Here is a 16,517-nt window from a genome sequence, read left to right on the forward strand (position 1 = left end):
TCTAAATTCATAACCATTATCTTCCTATTAACAAACTACTGAAAAGTTTTTACTTAACATATTGAATCTGTGTCAGCTTCATCTCATGTCATTTCTGAACCGTAAAGACACTAACTGATTACTCCACTGTGAAGCACATAGGAAGTTTTTCCAAGTTAAATGGTGCTAAATAAATGCAACTTGTTTTTGTTGTTGTTGCAGTAAATCATTTTACAAGTCCGCCAATTGCAATCCATCTCACTTTCACCAAATCAAGTCTACTATAAATAAATATTTTGTTATTAAATTACAAATATTAATGATTTAAAAAAATTATTTACATTAATAAAGATGCCTGATAGCAACCAATGGTTTACCAAAAAACCGAAAATACCAGGGATGATCGGAAGAGATGTAAAATGGGCTGCCGACTTGCTATCATCCATTTTGTTCCATTGCAAAACATCTACCCAACCTTGTGAATTGGCCCAATAATCCATTCACTTTTGGAGTATCAGAGATATTCAGCCCAGCACTGCTTGCTAAATTATTATATGCTGCCATATTGTGTAGTCTATGCAAAAATAAATGAGCAAGTACGGGACCCTAAATACCAGAGATGACAATGATCCTATCTGTAATAATGCCTTATTTTATTGTTTACTTCAATAAGCAGTCAAATAAGCTTTGAAAATAATTTATTCCAATGATGAAAAACAATCAATTTTCACTCAAGCGATTGAATTTTCACTTGTTTTGGAGACCCAAAAACGATTGATTTTGTAGACTTATGAAATTGCCAAAATCATTGTTACATCATTTAGTATAAAATATATCTATCCAATCACATAAAAATGTTTGAAAGGTGTTAATGTAGGCCTACAACTTTGCCGATGAAGTGTTTTGGCATTGCTAAAGGTAATGGCTGTGTTTAGGATGCCCAGAATGGAAATGGAACCTGTTTGACAGTGATGACTTTTAAAGCTGTGCTATAACGTTAACCTTCCACACACCCTTTAGCTTGAACTTATGCTGTGGTATAATGATGCACAAAACCCCTCTCACACTTTAGCTGAAACATTAATACATTTATTTGTAATCTTTGCTAAAAAGTAGAGAAAGACATTTTCAATGCTCTTGTCTTTTCTGCCAATAAATAGATTAGTACACCCAAATATCCAGCCTTATTCTACAATTAGTAAAAGTGCTGGAAGCTGGTTTTTATGGAAAATGGATAAACTAATGGAATAATATCCCCAAAATATTGATAGAAATTCCAGGTTCCCATGTAATAAAATCAATCTGATTTATTTTGGCCATATAGCAACGGGACTAATTATAAAATGGCAGAATTGTGGAATTTATTTCCTAAATACCACGAAAAGTACCCAAAATTCTCAGAACTCTATTTTGTCAGTCTCTGCAAGTGCACCTGTTTTTATGTTGTCCTTTTAGTTCAGATCCTGGGAACCCAGCATTTGTTTTACCTGAGTCTACAGTCTGCTGCTGGGTGACACAAAACGGATTTAACAGCATAAATATCATAGCTCAAAGAAACCAGGATCCTGGAATCTGAATTAAAAGGTTAGTGTTTAGGTTCATTCACAGCTTGTTGATGCAGATTGATTAAATAGGCCATGAATAAAAACACACTCTCACACTGCTACTAGTAACTGGCTCTACATACAAAAACATTACTGTCACCAGCTTGCTTCTTCACACTATGTCCCAAAATATGGCTACAGGGACTGGAAAATGTTTGGTTTACATAGATTAGCTGGCTTACCACTTTTTTTTGTCCTTACCAATTTTCTGTCAAGATATCTAACAACAATGCTTTATATGGTGATCTAAAGAGCTTCTTTTGTACTGTAAGCTAGATGTGTACATGAGACAAAAGGTGATAGAAACGTTTGTTGAGATAACTGAGATGTGATAGATGGAATGGGAAGAGAATTGTATATAATTGTATTGTTATAAATTCCTGGTACATGGCTCATAGTAATATTTTAGAGGTCATTTTCAGGTCTGAGAAGATTAATGTTTAACTGTAGAAGATGGAATAAATGCAACTAAAGCAGCTTGAAGTCTATTATACTTAAAACATTGGGGCCATGTTGACTCAATATGTTAACAGCTAGAAAGATAAGATCGTAAAGCAGCATGTGGGCTTATTTGACTGGAGAATTGGAGAAAAGGTGTCTACACTGCTTGCAAAGAAATGCAGCCCAAGAGTTAATTTGTTTTGGGTGTTAAAGCTACAATTAATTTAAAAGCATTCAGTGAGCCCTGGAAGGCTACATAGCCATGAAGATAGGTGAAGCTTTATAAAGTTCTAGGGTTTCAATTTATCTATGTGTTTGCTGGGGGAGGGAATGTTCTGCAGCAGGGGAAATGGCCATACCAAAAAGGTGCTGCTTTAAGCAGGATCCAGGCAGAAGTCCTGGTGAACTGAGAAGGTGGCAGAAGGTCACTGGTTCCATGCTGGAAAAATGGCCTGGAAGTTCTTTATAGCTTGCTATAGGTGGGGAGATTGGAGCTTTGCGAAATCTAGGAGGAGCACCAGCCTAGTGAAGCTAGCCAGCTATTAAACAGCTGAAATTGCACCAGTAAGTAGAGGCTAGAGTGCAGACTTGCAAGTCCAAGGGAATGAGCCTTGGGAGACAAGATTGAAACCCTGGGAGGTGTGCAGTCATGGAGGCAGTCCGAGTTGGAGAGGCTTTGAGAGAATTCAAAGTCTTGAGCTTCGAAAATGAAAAGTTTGGAGTCCCTCATGAGGGAAACAGAGTTTCAACGGGATTGGTTGGCTCAGTGTTTACTGACATCTGGGTGGGTTGTGGAGAAATCCAAGGGATCTGTTTTGATCGCATTTGCTATGTATTGTACAATGTGATGATGTTAGAGTATAAGATAGATAGTGTATATTGTTTTATCTTTTTAGCCTTGTATAGTAAAGTATATTTTTGTTTGTTCAAAACTAGTGGAATCTTGTGGCTTTCTACCCTTGACAAGTGTCTTGAATCTCAAACTTTGTCCACTTTAAACAAAACGTTATTAGTCCCTAACCAGGTCTTACCAAAACTTTGGTGGCTGGTCTAGGATCAAAACAATAGACACCAGAACAGACTAGTTGGGCTGAATGGCCTGTTTCTATGCTGTATATTCAATGTAGTATCTTTGGGTTCTTTGTCTTTTTAAGTTAATAATGTCAAATTAATTCAAAAGCATATCACCAAATGTTGTCACATAATGAACCAATTTTGATGGGTTAACATGTGAATAAAATAGTTATTGATGACAATTACAAAACAAATCATCAAACTAGTCCAAAAGTTGAATTCATGGAATTCATGGAAAGGGAGCTCTTGTGTTTGACCTCAGGCCTTAAAATAAAAGCTAGTAATTTATTGCCTGCTAACTGTTAAACTCTGGTATTTGTGGCCATGTCTCACCTTGCCTTGTGACTGCAGATGAGATGATTTCAGAATCTCACCTGGGCAGGTTTCTTCTGAAACCTCTTTAACGCATCCTGATGATTCTGCAGTTCTTTCAAACAGGCACGATGCTCATTTTGCACAAGTGTGAGCTTTGACTGAAGTTCACTACACTACATGGTTGATGGGAAAGAACAAATTACACAAGTGAGGAAAATAAAATGACTCTTAAACAGAATCAAGAGGCAACAATTCTTACCAATGGTCCCTGACACAAACAAAATCCCCAGTAGTTAATGGGGAGTTCCACCTCATATAATGAGTATGGTTAAGATTGTGTGCCATTTTGACTACTTACAGAGATTGAAAGGCCCAAGTACTGTGCTGTTCATGCATTGTACTGTGTCCAGTGATGTGTCCCAGAATAAATATGGAATCACTGGAGCATCACCAGTCAGGATGGGGTCTCCAGCTGAAAACTAAAACTGCCTTTTTGCTCAGTTATCTTTCAGCAGACTACATACCTGGAATGAGCAAAACCATGCTGATGTGCATAAAATATGAACTCTTTATTTATTCTGGAATTCCCCATGGTTTTTCCACCGACAGCTCTGTTGCAATAATGAGTTGTTTTTGAAATCTTTGTACCTGACTGAACATGTCATTTCATGCCATTCTAGAGGAACATTAAACCAATAATCACGGAATGTGCAGCTCGGTTTCTGGGAGGAAGGTGACACCGATATTTGATGTGAAATTTCTCAACCATAGCTTCATTTTTAATTTAACTTAATTTAAAACTCTTGCTGTTCAACTTACCTGAAAGTCCCGCTGCTGGTAACTAAAGTGGGAGGAGGCCCTACTTTGGTGGGTGGCGGGAACCTGGGACAGCATATTGCTGGTAACAGCCAATTAACGGGCTGCTGTCCATTGAGGATGGCGACCTACCCTCCAGGCCCAATCAGAGAGCTGGCATCTCAGAAACCTCATCAGTGCCACTGCTATCAGTGACCAGTGCTGACGCTGTAGCTCCACAATGAGGGTAACCTTGAAGGCAGGTAGGTTTTGGAGATGAAGCTAGGGTCGGGCAGGAATACCTGGGTGGTCGACAGGGTGGTGGGAGGGGTGTGGTGGTCATGGTGCACAGGTGGCATTGTTGTTGCAGGGGAAATCATTGGCACCATGGGCACACCCATGGGCCATGGAGTACCCATTAAGGAGGCCATTCCTGGGAACCTACTGGGTGATGGCCAGGGTTTCTCCAGCAGCTTCCAATGGTGGCAAGATATCTGCGGGAGCAGTAAGTGGCCCGTAGTTGGACCATTAAGTGACTCAATTGGCCATCTGGATGCCATTAAGGGTCCTGCCATTGGCAATATGCCATGGTGACAGGAAGACATCAGGTTCCTCTCCCGACGCCTCCCCCGTCATATTGTCAACCCTCCCACCTCCTGGCCTGACCCCAAAGGGCCAGGAATGTTTAGTCCGGCTGCTACAAAATCGGTCAGCCTATAACTTCTAGGGACTAAGCACTGCAAGGAGTGAAATGTACTTCATTTTATTTCGGTATTAGATAGGCATTATATGAGTATTAATCTAAAATCATAATGCCCAGTACAATCCTTCCGTGTTATTGGTATTACAGAAAAAGCAACTCATTCCTAGCTGTAAGTATAAATAAATAAAAACGCTTGAGCCAAATATTTCCAATCCAGGCGTTACCTTAGATTCTAAAAGAGAGCCTCAATGTTGATGCATTTTAAAAAACAAACTCATACAAAGAATGATTATAAATCAACACTATGGCTGAGATTTTCCATTCCCCATCATGACAGGACCAGCCACGGGAGTGGAATGCAAGTTCATTGACTTTCGGCAGGACTGGATGATCCCGGGGTCGGGCAGGGCCGGAAAATCCCGTCCTATGCTCTCCATAGGTTTTGGTTTCTATTTTTTGCACATTTGGGGCTGTGCACATAACATTTATATTGAACGTTCAACATGGGCTCGCTTGAGCCAATGATAGTTTTCTCACCTCCTGCTCTTTGGCGTGAAGCAGGGCCAACTGCCTTTCCAATTGGTCGCTCAGCTCGCTGACCTTCAGCTGAAGTGCCTGATGATGGTGCTCCCTCCTGGCACTGAACAAGTCTAAAATGGATCAAACCCAAACTTGACATTGATAATCAAATGTTGAATTAATCTGGAGACACTGTGATCTTTTTACTTACCATTCTGTTGCATTGCTTTTTCTTGTGTTGTTGTCTGGATGGTTTTCTTCTGTACCATGTCTGCAAATTGAAGGATAATTGGCAAAGATTGAATATAGTTACTGCCGGCTATATGGTTGATGCCTCATCTCAGTTGAATTTCATTTCTACTCAAACCAGATCTACTTCAAAGTCAAGTAGGCATATCTTTTCATTGTAATACAAATCTACAGTGACGTCAAACAAGGAACTATTATTAATTTGTTCCATTAGTTCTGCGACTCTGCAAAGGTGGTCAAGTGATGCCACTGAGCCAGATGTTTGTCCAACAGCTGCTGACATTATAGAGTAGGAAGGTACATACAGCAGCAAGGAGTTTAGATTGTTGCTCTCCCAGGCTGCTGGAGGCATTATTTGGTGGAGGAAAATCCAATTCCAGGAACCTCCTTGTCATTCCAGGAACCTTAGGAACCCAACACAGCTACTCTCCCCTTAAGCAGTTTTGTGATAGTATGGATCATTCTTTTGACCCCATGACGACATCCTCCTATTGCCCAAAATCACATCTCCGCCTTTAGGATAGCTACTACTTCCCGCTGGGTTAGAGTAGAAGTTTGACGAGACCATGAAGATTAGGCCTGGGAGTTTAAGACTTCTGAGCCATATGCTGTAGGTGGCCAGAGAGATCTTTGTTCCTAAGTCCCCATCTGGATAATTCATGCTAGGAATTAAAACAGGACTTATGCCTACTGAGTTTTGGTAGTATTCTATTGGTTTGCCTTAATTTAAACATGAGATACGCTTTGTTAGTTCAAACTTTATGGAGTGTGTTTTCATTTCAGCATGACATTGAAAAAATTCTCTTTGGTTTATAGTGATAATTTAATAAAAGGAAATTCTCTATAAATTTACACACAGAGGAAAAGTTCCCCTTTGGAGTGATAACCATCATTTATCATGGACTAACATCCCAGCATTTGATGTATTCCTAAATTGAATTGTCCTCAAAGTAAGTTGAACTGTCCTGGCTATTCAGGTAATAGATCAGTGATATAATGAAATAATTTAGCTGGGGTCCAAATTTTGTGCACAACACAATAAAACAGGCAATATTCTCATTTACATCCAAACTAATTCATCAGGTCAACCAGGTCGTACAACTTAATTTAAATTAGAGGAAAATATATTGTTTATAGTAGGTGTACACTCTGCACTATGTTTCCAATTCAGGTCATGTAGGCACTATTTCATTGTAATGCAAATCTACAGTGACATCAACACTACAGTTGCTTACTGGAAATTCTGTGGCAAGTAACTCATCCCCTGACTCCCCAAAGCCTGTCCACCATCTACAAGGCACAAGTCAGGAATGTGATCACCTTGTCTGGATGAGTGAAGATCCAACAACACTCAATTAGCTCAATACCATTCAGGACAAAACAGCTCACTTGGTTGTCCCCCATCCACCACCTTTAGCATTCATTCCCTCCACCACTGACATATAGCGGCAGCAGTGTGTACATATACAAGGTGCACTGCAAAAGCTTCCCAAGCCTCCTTTGACAACATCTTCCAAACCTGCAACCTCTACCAACTAGAAGGATGAGGGCAGCAAACACATAGGAAAACCACCACCTACAAGTTCCCCTCCAAGCCACACACCATCCTGACTTAGAACTACCGTTCCTTCACTGTGGCTGAGTCATAAACCTGGAACTCCAATCCTAACAGCACTGTACCTACACCAGATGGACTGCAGTGGTTGAAGAAGGCAGCTCCCCACCACCATCTCAATGGCAATTAGGAATGTGTATTAAATGCTGGCCTTGCCAGCAACGCTCAGATCCCACGAGGGAATAATGAAAAAAGTCATACACTTACCCTGTAGTCTACTGATTGTAGATGCCATTTTCTGTTTCTGCTCTTCCATTTTTTGTAGTTTTTCTGAGAAAAAATGAATCCATAATTATTCTGCAGCTCACAATATAGCTATGTGATGAAAGATTCAACCCTTTCCAAGATCAGGTTGCACATAATCCAAGCCAAAACACATATCCCTGTACTATCTGACTATGATTTAACCTTCACTTTCAGGAGCTTGAATAGTGCTGTGACAGAAATATTCATTGGTACACGCCTCTCGCAAATGCTCACCTTTGCTTTCTTCTGGATACCAAAGCTTCTTCCTTGTTTGCAGCTGGTTGACTATTGATTCAGTTGATGTCCACTCAGCGTGAATCTGGTATCTGTGCTTATACTGGAGTTTGACGGACTTGCAGCCCCAAAAATGGCTACCTTCCTTTTTCATACCAGCTGCAGCGGAACCTTCAACTCTTTGACATCAATGTTGCTTCCAAACCTGAGCTGTGCCACTTTGCACAATTAGACAATTTTTCTGGCACAGCCACAGCCTCTCTTTTTAGGAGAGCTGCATCCAATTAAGAGCTACTTCCTCGCTGTGCTGTAGGTTTTTGGAGCCACTGAATCTCAGCTAGGTTTGACACAGACCAACTCTCAGCCTTTCCTGTGCCTGTTGCCCATTCAAATTCGGAAGCAGGGCATGGATCACAGAATTCATTGCGGCTCCCCTGCTGAGCTACTGCCAGAGAATACTCTGGACCACGAGGCAGCACAGACCCAATTTCCCTGTATAGGTTCGTGGGTGAGAATGGCAAAGTACTGGCGAGAGATCAGTGTCTAAAAATTCTACTGCTGCACAAATCAGCAGCCCTGCAAATCCACAGGGATGACACTGCAGCATAATGGGGGAGGCAATGGTGTAGTGGTATTGTTGCTGGACTAGTAATTCAGGATAAAAGCAAGATACTGCACATGCCGGACCACTGAAACAAACACAGAAAATGCTGGAAAATCTCAGCAGGTCTAGCAAGGTCTGATGAAAGGTCATACAGACTTGAAACGTTAACCCTGTTTCTCTCTCCGCAGATGCTGCTAGACCTACTGAGTTTTTCCAGCATTTTCTGTTTTTGTTTTAGTAATCCAGTGTAATGCTCTGGGGACCAGTGTTCGAATCCCACCACGGCAGATGGAGGAATTTGAGGTCAATAAAAATCGGGAATTAGAAGTCTAATGATGACCATGAAACCATTGTCGATTGTTGTAAAAACCCATTTGGTTCACTAACGTCCTTTAGGGAAGGAAATCTGCTGTCCTTACCTGGTCTGGCCTACATGTGACTCCAGACCCCCAGAAATGTGGTTGACTCTTAAATGCCCTCTGAACAAGGGCAATTCGGGATGGACAATAAATGCTGGCCTAGCCAGTGATGCCCACATCCCATGAATTAATTTTTTTAAAAATGCCAGAATGTGTTCACCGGGAGCTTCTGGCTAGGAGGAAGATTCCCTGATTTCCACATTAGCAATGGACATCTACACCACTAAGGTTGCATCTTGGGTTGCTGCTCTCAGAGGGTCTGGTGCCAGGGTCAAGAGCCTGGATGCCCAGGTGGGCTTCACATACACTGACCAGCAGACTTGCACACCTACATTCACTGGGCATGCCTTCCATTGCTGCTTCACTGGGCAGGAACAAAGAACTCCCAGCTCCCACTACACCTCATCTGCCAAGTATCACCTTGTTTGAGGTGGGAAGAGACTTCATAAAAACTGGTGTCGATACATCAGATTTAAGGCCAAATTCTTCATTCTTCTGCCACTCTCACGGGAGGGGTACACAAAAAGGGCTGCAGGCTTTCATCCCTGGTGTCCTTGGAAAAGAGTGGAGGAGCAAACATTGTCTGAAATTAACTTTCACTGTATTAAATAGTAATGTCGTGTTTCAGTGGTTGCAAAATTAAACTAGAGATAAATTGGACTGTCACCAAGCCACAAAGTGATAACTTTGTCACTATTGCTTTCTGTCTCCCACATTTTATTCTGCATCATTGCATCATCACACTGGATGCAAATCAATGCAACAACAGAGTCAGGTCAATGACCTGGATCCTGAATGCATTTAAGTTAAAAAGTACGAGATCCAGATCCAGGCTCACACCACACGTGCTTCCTACTGAATGACATATAATGTCAGACTAAGATAAAAGCAAAATACTGCGGATGCTGGAAATCTGAAACAAAAACAAAAATTGCTGGAAAAACTCGGCAGGTCTGACAGTATCTGTGGAAAAGAAGACAGAGTTAATGTCTCGAGTCCGTATCACTCTTCATCAGAACAGTTCTGTTAACTCTGTCTTCCTTTCCACAGATGCTGTCAGACCAGCTGAGTTTTTCCAGCAATTTTTGTTTTTGTTGTATAATGTCAGACTGTTGTAAAGCCTAGTTTAAAAGAGTTCCCAAGGGTTGCTCAGACAGGTGGTACATGCAAACATATGAATTTGGAGCAGGAGTAGGCCACTTGCCCCCTTGAGCCTGCTCTGCCATTCAATAAGATCATGGTTGTTCTGAATGTAACCTCAACCCCATATTCCTGCCTACCCCCCATAACCTTTCACCCTCTTGTTAATCAAGAATCTATCTAGCTCTGCCTTAAAAATATTCAAAGACTCTGCTTCCACTGCCCTTTGAGGAAGAGAGTTCCAAAGATCACAATCCCCTGAGAGAAAAAGATTCTCCTCATTTCTATCTTAGATGAGCAACCCCTTATTTTTAAACAGTGACCCCTAGTTCTTGATTCTCCCACACGAGGAAACATCCTCTCTACATCCGCCCTGTCAGGACCCCTCAGGATCTTAAAGGTTTCAATTAAGTTGCCCCTTGCTCTTCTAAATTCCAGCAGATACAAGCCTAACCTGTCCAGCCTTTCTTCATAAGACAACCCACCCATTCCTGGTATTAGCCTAGTAAACCTTCTCTGGCCTGCTTTTAATGCATTTACATCTTTCTTTAAATAAGGAGACCAGTACGATACACAATATTCCAGATGTGGTCTTACCAATGCCCTGTACAACTGAAGCATAACCTCCCTACTTTTGTAATCAATTCCCCTCACGATAAATGATAACATTCGATTAGTTTTCCTAACTACCTGCTATACCTGTGTACTAACCTTTTGTGATTCATGTAGAAGGACACCAGATTCCTCTGAATCTCAGAGCTCTGCAATCTCTCACCATATAGAAAATAAGCTTCTTCCTGCCAAAATGAACGATTTCACATTTGCCCACATGTTACCTCATTTGCCAGATCTTTGCTCACTCCCTTAACCTATGTCATTTTGTAGTGGTAGTATTAATATTAATAGCATTGCCCAAGAACACACTGTTCCCAGCCCTATAATAATTAAAATTTAAGTAGCTGGCAAATAGAGTTACCGATCTGCAGCTATTCCATATCCACGCTCTTTTCTTTTGCTGCTCTTTGAATCCCTGCTGCAATTTGCGTCTGTCTTTTTGATTCACTGTTTATCTTGATCTTGGTCTTTTGATGCTTTACATGCCAGGAATGAATTAAATATCTGGTTCACAACTGGATCACCAGCAGGCTCATTAGTTCAACTGATGCTGTTCCCATTCTCACTGCTACTGGTGCACTATTTATGTACAACTTAAAGTTTGCTCTTTATTCTGACAATAACTCATGACTAACAAAAATAAATTCTAGGCTCTTATTGCATCATTTGAAACTTAGAGATAAGTTTAACCAAAGAACCTACCTGACACTACTGAAGAAACAATGGTACAACACCAAGAGCAATTGTTTGCCTGAAAATGATTGGAGTCCTTCCCAAAGGTTAAGGCTTCATCTTAAAGGTTGTTTACTATTTTAGTTCCGCTGTCAACTCATTTTATTATAAAGAGCAGAAGGTGGATTTTCAGATAAGTATTCATGCCACTGTATGCAATAATTTTAAGGTCCAAAGATAATTGTTTTTAATAACGATATTTCACCCTTAATTTTAAAAGATGACATTTTACTAGCATATTTTCAGTTGTGCACAAGAACTTTAAAAAAATGCTCAGAAGCCTAACAAGGATGTTATTTAAGTAATTCTATGACATTATGAAATTATTTCAGAATGCTTTTACACTGCAAGGTACAACTATCATCAGTGTATCCATTGTTAAGTCAGATCAATAAGGGAACAGTTTAGAAAAATCACTTTCAAATATAACTTACATGATGCATTTGTCACAGCTACCAACCCTTCACATTAAAAAAAAGCACATTCAAAAATCACACACAAACAGGAACTGATAGATTTCGCTGCAGTATCTGCCCTCAGCCATCTATTTGCTTCTCCTAGCAGAACCACAATGAGACTGAAAATAACAATGAATATTTTTAAAATGCATCAAATTTAGGAAGTTCATTCTGCAGATTTACTTTTAATGATTACATTTTCTATATTTCTTTTTAAGTTTTTTTGAACACCACAGGCCTGATCTGCAGCGACCTCTAGTATGAGGTTTGAAAGTTTCGCTTAACTCTGTTCTATTCAATCAGTAACACCTATTTTAATATTTAGAATCTGTTGGCTTGCAAGGTAGAACTTTGTAGAGTGATATTTTGTGACTTTGCCTTTTCAAATTGAGTGTTAATTTGTCTTAGCTTCCAAGACTTTTGCCTTTAAAGCCAAATGCCAGGTCTTGAGCTCATCCAGTACAATACAGAGGGAGTGCTGTACTGTTGGAGATGCTGTCTTTCAGTTAACACACGAAACCAAGTCCCCCCTCCATTCGGCTGAATGCTAAAGATTTATTTGAAGAAGCGCAGGGAGTTCTTCTTGTGGCCTTGGGATGTTTACCTATGCTAAAGGTGCTATAAATTCAAGCTGTTGTCCTGGCATCATTGAATAGAATCATAGGAGGTTTACAGCTCAGAAGGAGGTCGATTGGCCCATCATGTCTGTGCTGGCCAAAAAACAAGCCACCCGGCCTAATCCCACCTTCCAGCATTTGGTCCGTAGCCTGCAGGTTATGGCACTTGAGGTGCATATCATCATTATTCCCTCAACCAACACCATCAGAAATAGTTTTAACTGGATATTCATAGAATCATAGAATGCTGTATTAAAGCATCATACAGGTTCAACATAAGAGTCTGGATTTTCTGCAATCTCCCCCAAACTTCCCCCATGGTTTTGACAAATCTGTGGTGCACGGAGTCAGAACATTGTTCTAGAATGCTCTCTGTCCCCCCACTTGCTACCACTTTCTCAAAGGCAGCCCAGAGCATAACATGGTCCCAGCCATGTGTGGACAGAAACATATAAGTAACATCCAACTTATAGGGAACACCATCCTAACTATACTTCCCATCACTTTCCTTGATTGATCACCAACTGCAAAGTCCACTAGCTAAGCTAACATCAGGAATTAACATTTCGTGACCATAAAAGATGATAGTATCAGTGAGCGCTGAAGAAATTTACAAATTTTATTGTGTTGATGACAATTTTTAATGACAGTCTCAGAATGCAGCATGCCCCTCTGTGATTCTTGTCTCAGTTCTGGTTGGCTTCCCCAGTGCAGCTCAACAAAGACTGCCTCTGGCTTACAAATGGTCCCAGGGATCGTTTGGTATCTTTGTAATGGGCTAAAGACCGGAATGTGCTCCAAACAGAAAGTTTGGGCTAAAATAGTTAATATTCCTGTGAAGCACATTGGGACATTTTAGTACGTTAAAGGAGTTACATAAATGCGAGTTGTTATTATTCTTTTTGAGTGTGGCAAAATGGGGTCACCAAAATTCAAGTTCTTCCTTTCTAAATAGGATGGACTTTGAGACAACTTTAAGACAAGATTTTCAAGTATCCAGAAATTGGATTATTGAATGACTTGATTATATGACTTTAAATTTAGCAACCTAAATTAAATCTAAAAAATTAGATATATCATGGTACATCAGACTGACTAGATTATAATTGCTATTCCATAAGTATTTTCAACAGTATTTAACAATTGTGCCACTCAAAAGTTGGCAATTTCAATTTGTTTATGGATCATATTATCAGGTTAAAGCACCTTGTTGCGCTAATGCTCACTATTTAAATATACATAATTAATTGTAAATCACATAAAATTATTAATTGCTAAACAAATACCAATTCCCTCCCTGCAGCAGGTCCTTGCCCGCATGGAAGCAATACCTTTGCTTGTTAGAAGCTGCTCTTGATGGAGTTCATTTTCTTCTCTTAATACATCAATTTGATCCAAGAGTTTCTGTGTCTCACTTTCTACAACTTCCAATTTCGTCTGTAAATTTCTGAGCAACATGTTGTCTTTTTCTGCTCTCTGAAAAAATAGAGGATGAAGAGGTGGAGACAAAAAGAACAAGTGAAGCAGAGAGAGAGCAAACCAATAAGCCAAACTATGAAATAAGTTGGACCAACATTTTTCTTGAAATGAATTATCTCATTAAGTTAATGTATTTAGAGCATCTCCTTTAGAGATTTCAGCTTCCGTTTACTTCTCTTCTCAATATGGCAGCTGCTTTGCATTTTCACAAAACAGAATGGGAACCAATCTGTTCCAAAGCCCAATGAAACCCTCATTAAAATAATCCATTGTGAATATTACACCGTCTATAAGTAACAGTGTGAGATTTATCATCTGTATTCAGCCAGTGTCCTGGATGGTCCCCCTTAATCAGCCATTCTATAGAATGCCCCCTCTGAAGCCAACTCATGTATGAAATGCTCTCTCTGTACCTTGACAGTTTGGTGGGTACGTCCTCCATAGCTAACCAATGAATGGAGAACCCTCTGTAATTAACCAATTATATAGATTACTCTCTGTAACCAACCAATGTATCAATTACTCTCTTTAGAATCAGTCAATGTTTGGGTTACTCCCTCTGTAACCAATCAATATATGGAAATGCTCTCTCTGTAGCCTGTCAATGTGTGAGTTACTCCCTCTGTAAAGAGTCACTTAGGGAACAAGGTTGACTTTGCTTGTCCTATACAGTTGAGAATGAGAACTGACAATGAAGAGACACTTAGGCATCAGTGTAACTCTCCAACTCCACTGTTAATGCACCATCCTAGTGTGGTGAGTTGCATAATGCTAAATTATTTTAAAAGGAGAAAGACAAGTCAAATTGTTGTACATTCATGGACAAAAGCAGTGGATGTATTCCCTGATGGGGGAACATGCATTCCATTCAAACCTGAAACATGATTATGAATCTATTTTCTCTTACTTAATGAGTTCCCAAACATCATTAGTCAGTCTGTGAAAGGAGGGACTTCATGCCCATCCTGGCGGTTTGGCTCTGAGGGGTATTAGCAAACAACCAGGACAAGATGTCTATCTAATCACCCTAGTCAGAGAAACCTCAGCACCCTACAGAGACCCAAGGAGAATTACATTGCAATCTGAGTTTTTTTTTACATAAACTCATTATTGGATCAATCCAGGTAGAAGGTTGAGACCTGCCCTTGTTTTTCTCTGGAGCAGTTTCACCAGCAAAGTGGGACTGAAGTGATAGTCTCCCTAATGTGCTGGCTTCAACCTGACTCCAACCTGTACTGGAAGTTATTACTAATGCAGGTTGGACTCCTGGGAGACAAACCTGCTAAATAGAGGGAACTCATTGCTATTAAGAGAAATGTAGCAGTGCTGCAGCTAGAATTTCACTAGGAGAGAGAGGATCCAGAATTAAAGGGAGAAGGCAACACTGGGAGATTATACTTTAATTTATCTCAAATAGTTTGGAAGAGCCAAAATAGCAGAGCCAGCCAGGCTCTGCCCCAAATAAAAGGGACAGTTGGTCAAAAATAGGTCCTCTCCTTTCTCCTTTATCAATGATCTACCTGCTGGCCTCTTCTGGTCTTAGCTAAGGAAGCAGGGAAATGGACTTGTCTTTTTTTGCCAATATCGTAGGTGATAGTGTGGCAAAGGGACACATGGCCAAGATCCCAAACGGAATCATTCAGATAAGGTTTGGAAATTGCAACAACTCCACAAGCCCTGCTATCACCGCACTGATTTGGACATTGTAACTTAAAAAGTATATTGAAGCTGTTCCTATTTGAACTTTTACAGATTGCTCTTAAATGATTTTCAAATTTTCTCCTGTTCAACTTTTAAGGGAAATAAGTAAGATATTGTTCAGTACTGGGCTCTTAGGTTAATTGGTAATCATCTGTTAAGAGGTGCATAGGAGTGACTGGAGTGACTTCACCTCTGACTTTCTTCTATATCTGTGGCCTTCACTTCCACTTGGGACCTCTCCACCTGTCATAGCTGAGGCAGCAAACTCAGCAGTCAGGCAGCCACAGATGTGCAGCAACAGCGTATAGAAAATGTCCACTTTGTCAAACAATGCAATTTTATCACTTCTATATTTTTGTAAAATTTAAGCTAATAGCTTTATTCACACTTATATTTTTAAAATCAATGTGGGTTATGACACTAAGTTACCTGCAGTTTGCTCTGGGTTATGTGTAATTGATCTGTGGTCTCCAAGTGTCTGATGGTCAGTTCAGCACAATCTGCCTGCACTCTATCACTTTTCTCTTTCCAGTGAGCAGACTCCTGTTCTGCTAAACTCAGTGATCTCTGCAAACACAAACATGCAGGATTTATTCACCTTCTCAATTCATCTTTCGAAGAGGTATCAGAAGGTATGATTTGCTAAGTATTGATAAATTCAGTTTGTCTTGGCTACAGGTTACTCTCTCCTCTGGTGCTTTGCTGATTTGAAGAAGTGGAAGAAGCAATCAAACATATCATCCTGTACCAATACAAATCTTTAGGTTTCCTTGGAGCTTTTGCTTTAATTAAAATGATCTGAAAATTAAAGGGCAGGGGAATAATTAATCTAGACATGCATTAACTGACCTAACATACAGTAATAGGGTATCTTTTGAAAAGTGAACCATTTTGATCACAATTGTTAAAAATCCGATCTTATGTTGCGCTCAGACCTGTTTGAGGCTGGTCTATTTTGGTGCTTCTTTTAAAAATCAA

The 16,517-nt window shown here is 40.1% G+C and overlaps 1 protein-coding gene across 5 annotated transcripts in view; it reads right to left on the reverse strand.

Moving 5' to 3' along the window:
• LOC121281842 (TRAF3-interacting JNK-activating modulator) overlaps positions 1–16,517 on the reverse strand; it is a 51,503-nt gene that overhangs the window by 3,363 nt on the left and 31,623 nt on the right. For 2 of the 5 annotated variants that reach the window (XM_041194891.1, XM_041194887.1), the window contains exons 9-14: positions 15,969–16,106; positions 13,691–13,835; positions 7,502–7,564; positions 5,642–5,701; positions 5,449–5,561; positions 3,473–3,586 (exon numbers count right to left, since the gene is read on the reverse strand). In XM_041194891.1, coding sequence (XP_041050825.1) covers positions 3,473–3,586; positions 5,449–5,561; positions 5,642–5,701; positions 7,502–7,564; positions 13,691–13,835; positions 15,969–16,106 — 633 coding nt within the window. Of the gene's footprint in view, positions 1–3,431; positions 3,587–5,448; positions 5,562–5,641; positions 5,702–7,501; positions 7,565–13,690; positions 13,836–15,968; positions 16,107–16,517 lie in introns of those variants that run through there. The other 3 variants (XR_005943965.1, XM_041194888.1, XM_041194890.1) reach the window with 3 other exon arrangements.

The sequence above is a fragment of the Carcharodon carcharias genome, chromosome 9 (genome assembly GCF_017639515.1).
Source record: "Carcharodon carcharias isolate sCarCar2 chromosome 9, sCarCar2.pri, whole genome shotgun sequence".
Lineage (NCBI taxonomy): Eukaryota > Metazoa > Chordata > Chondrichthyes > Lamniformes > Lamnidae > Carcharodon > Carcharodon carcharias.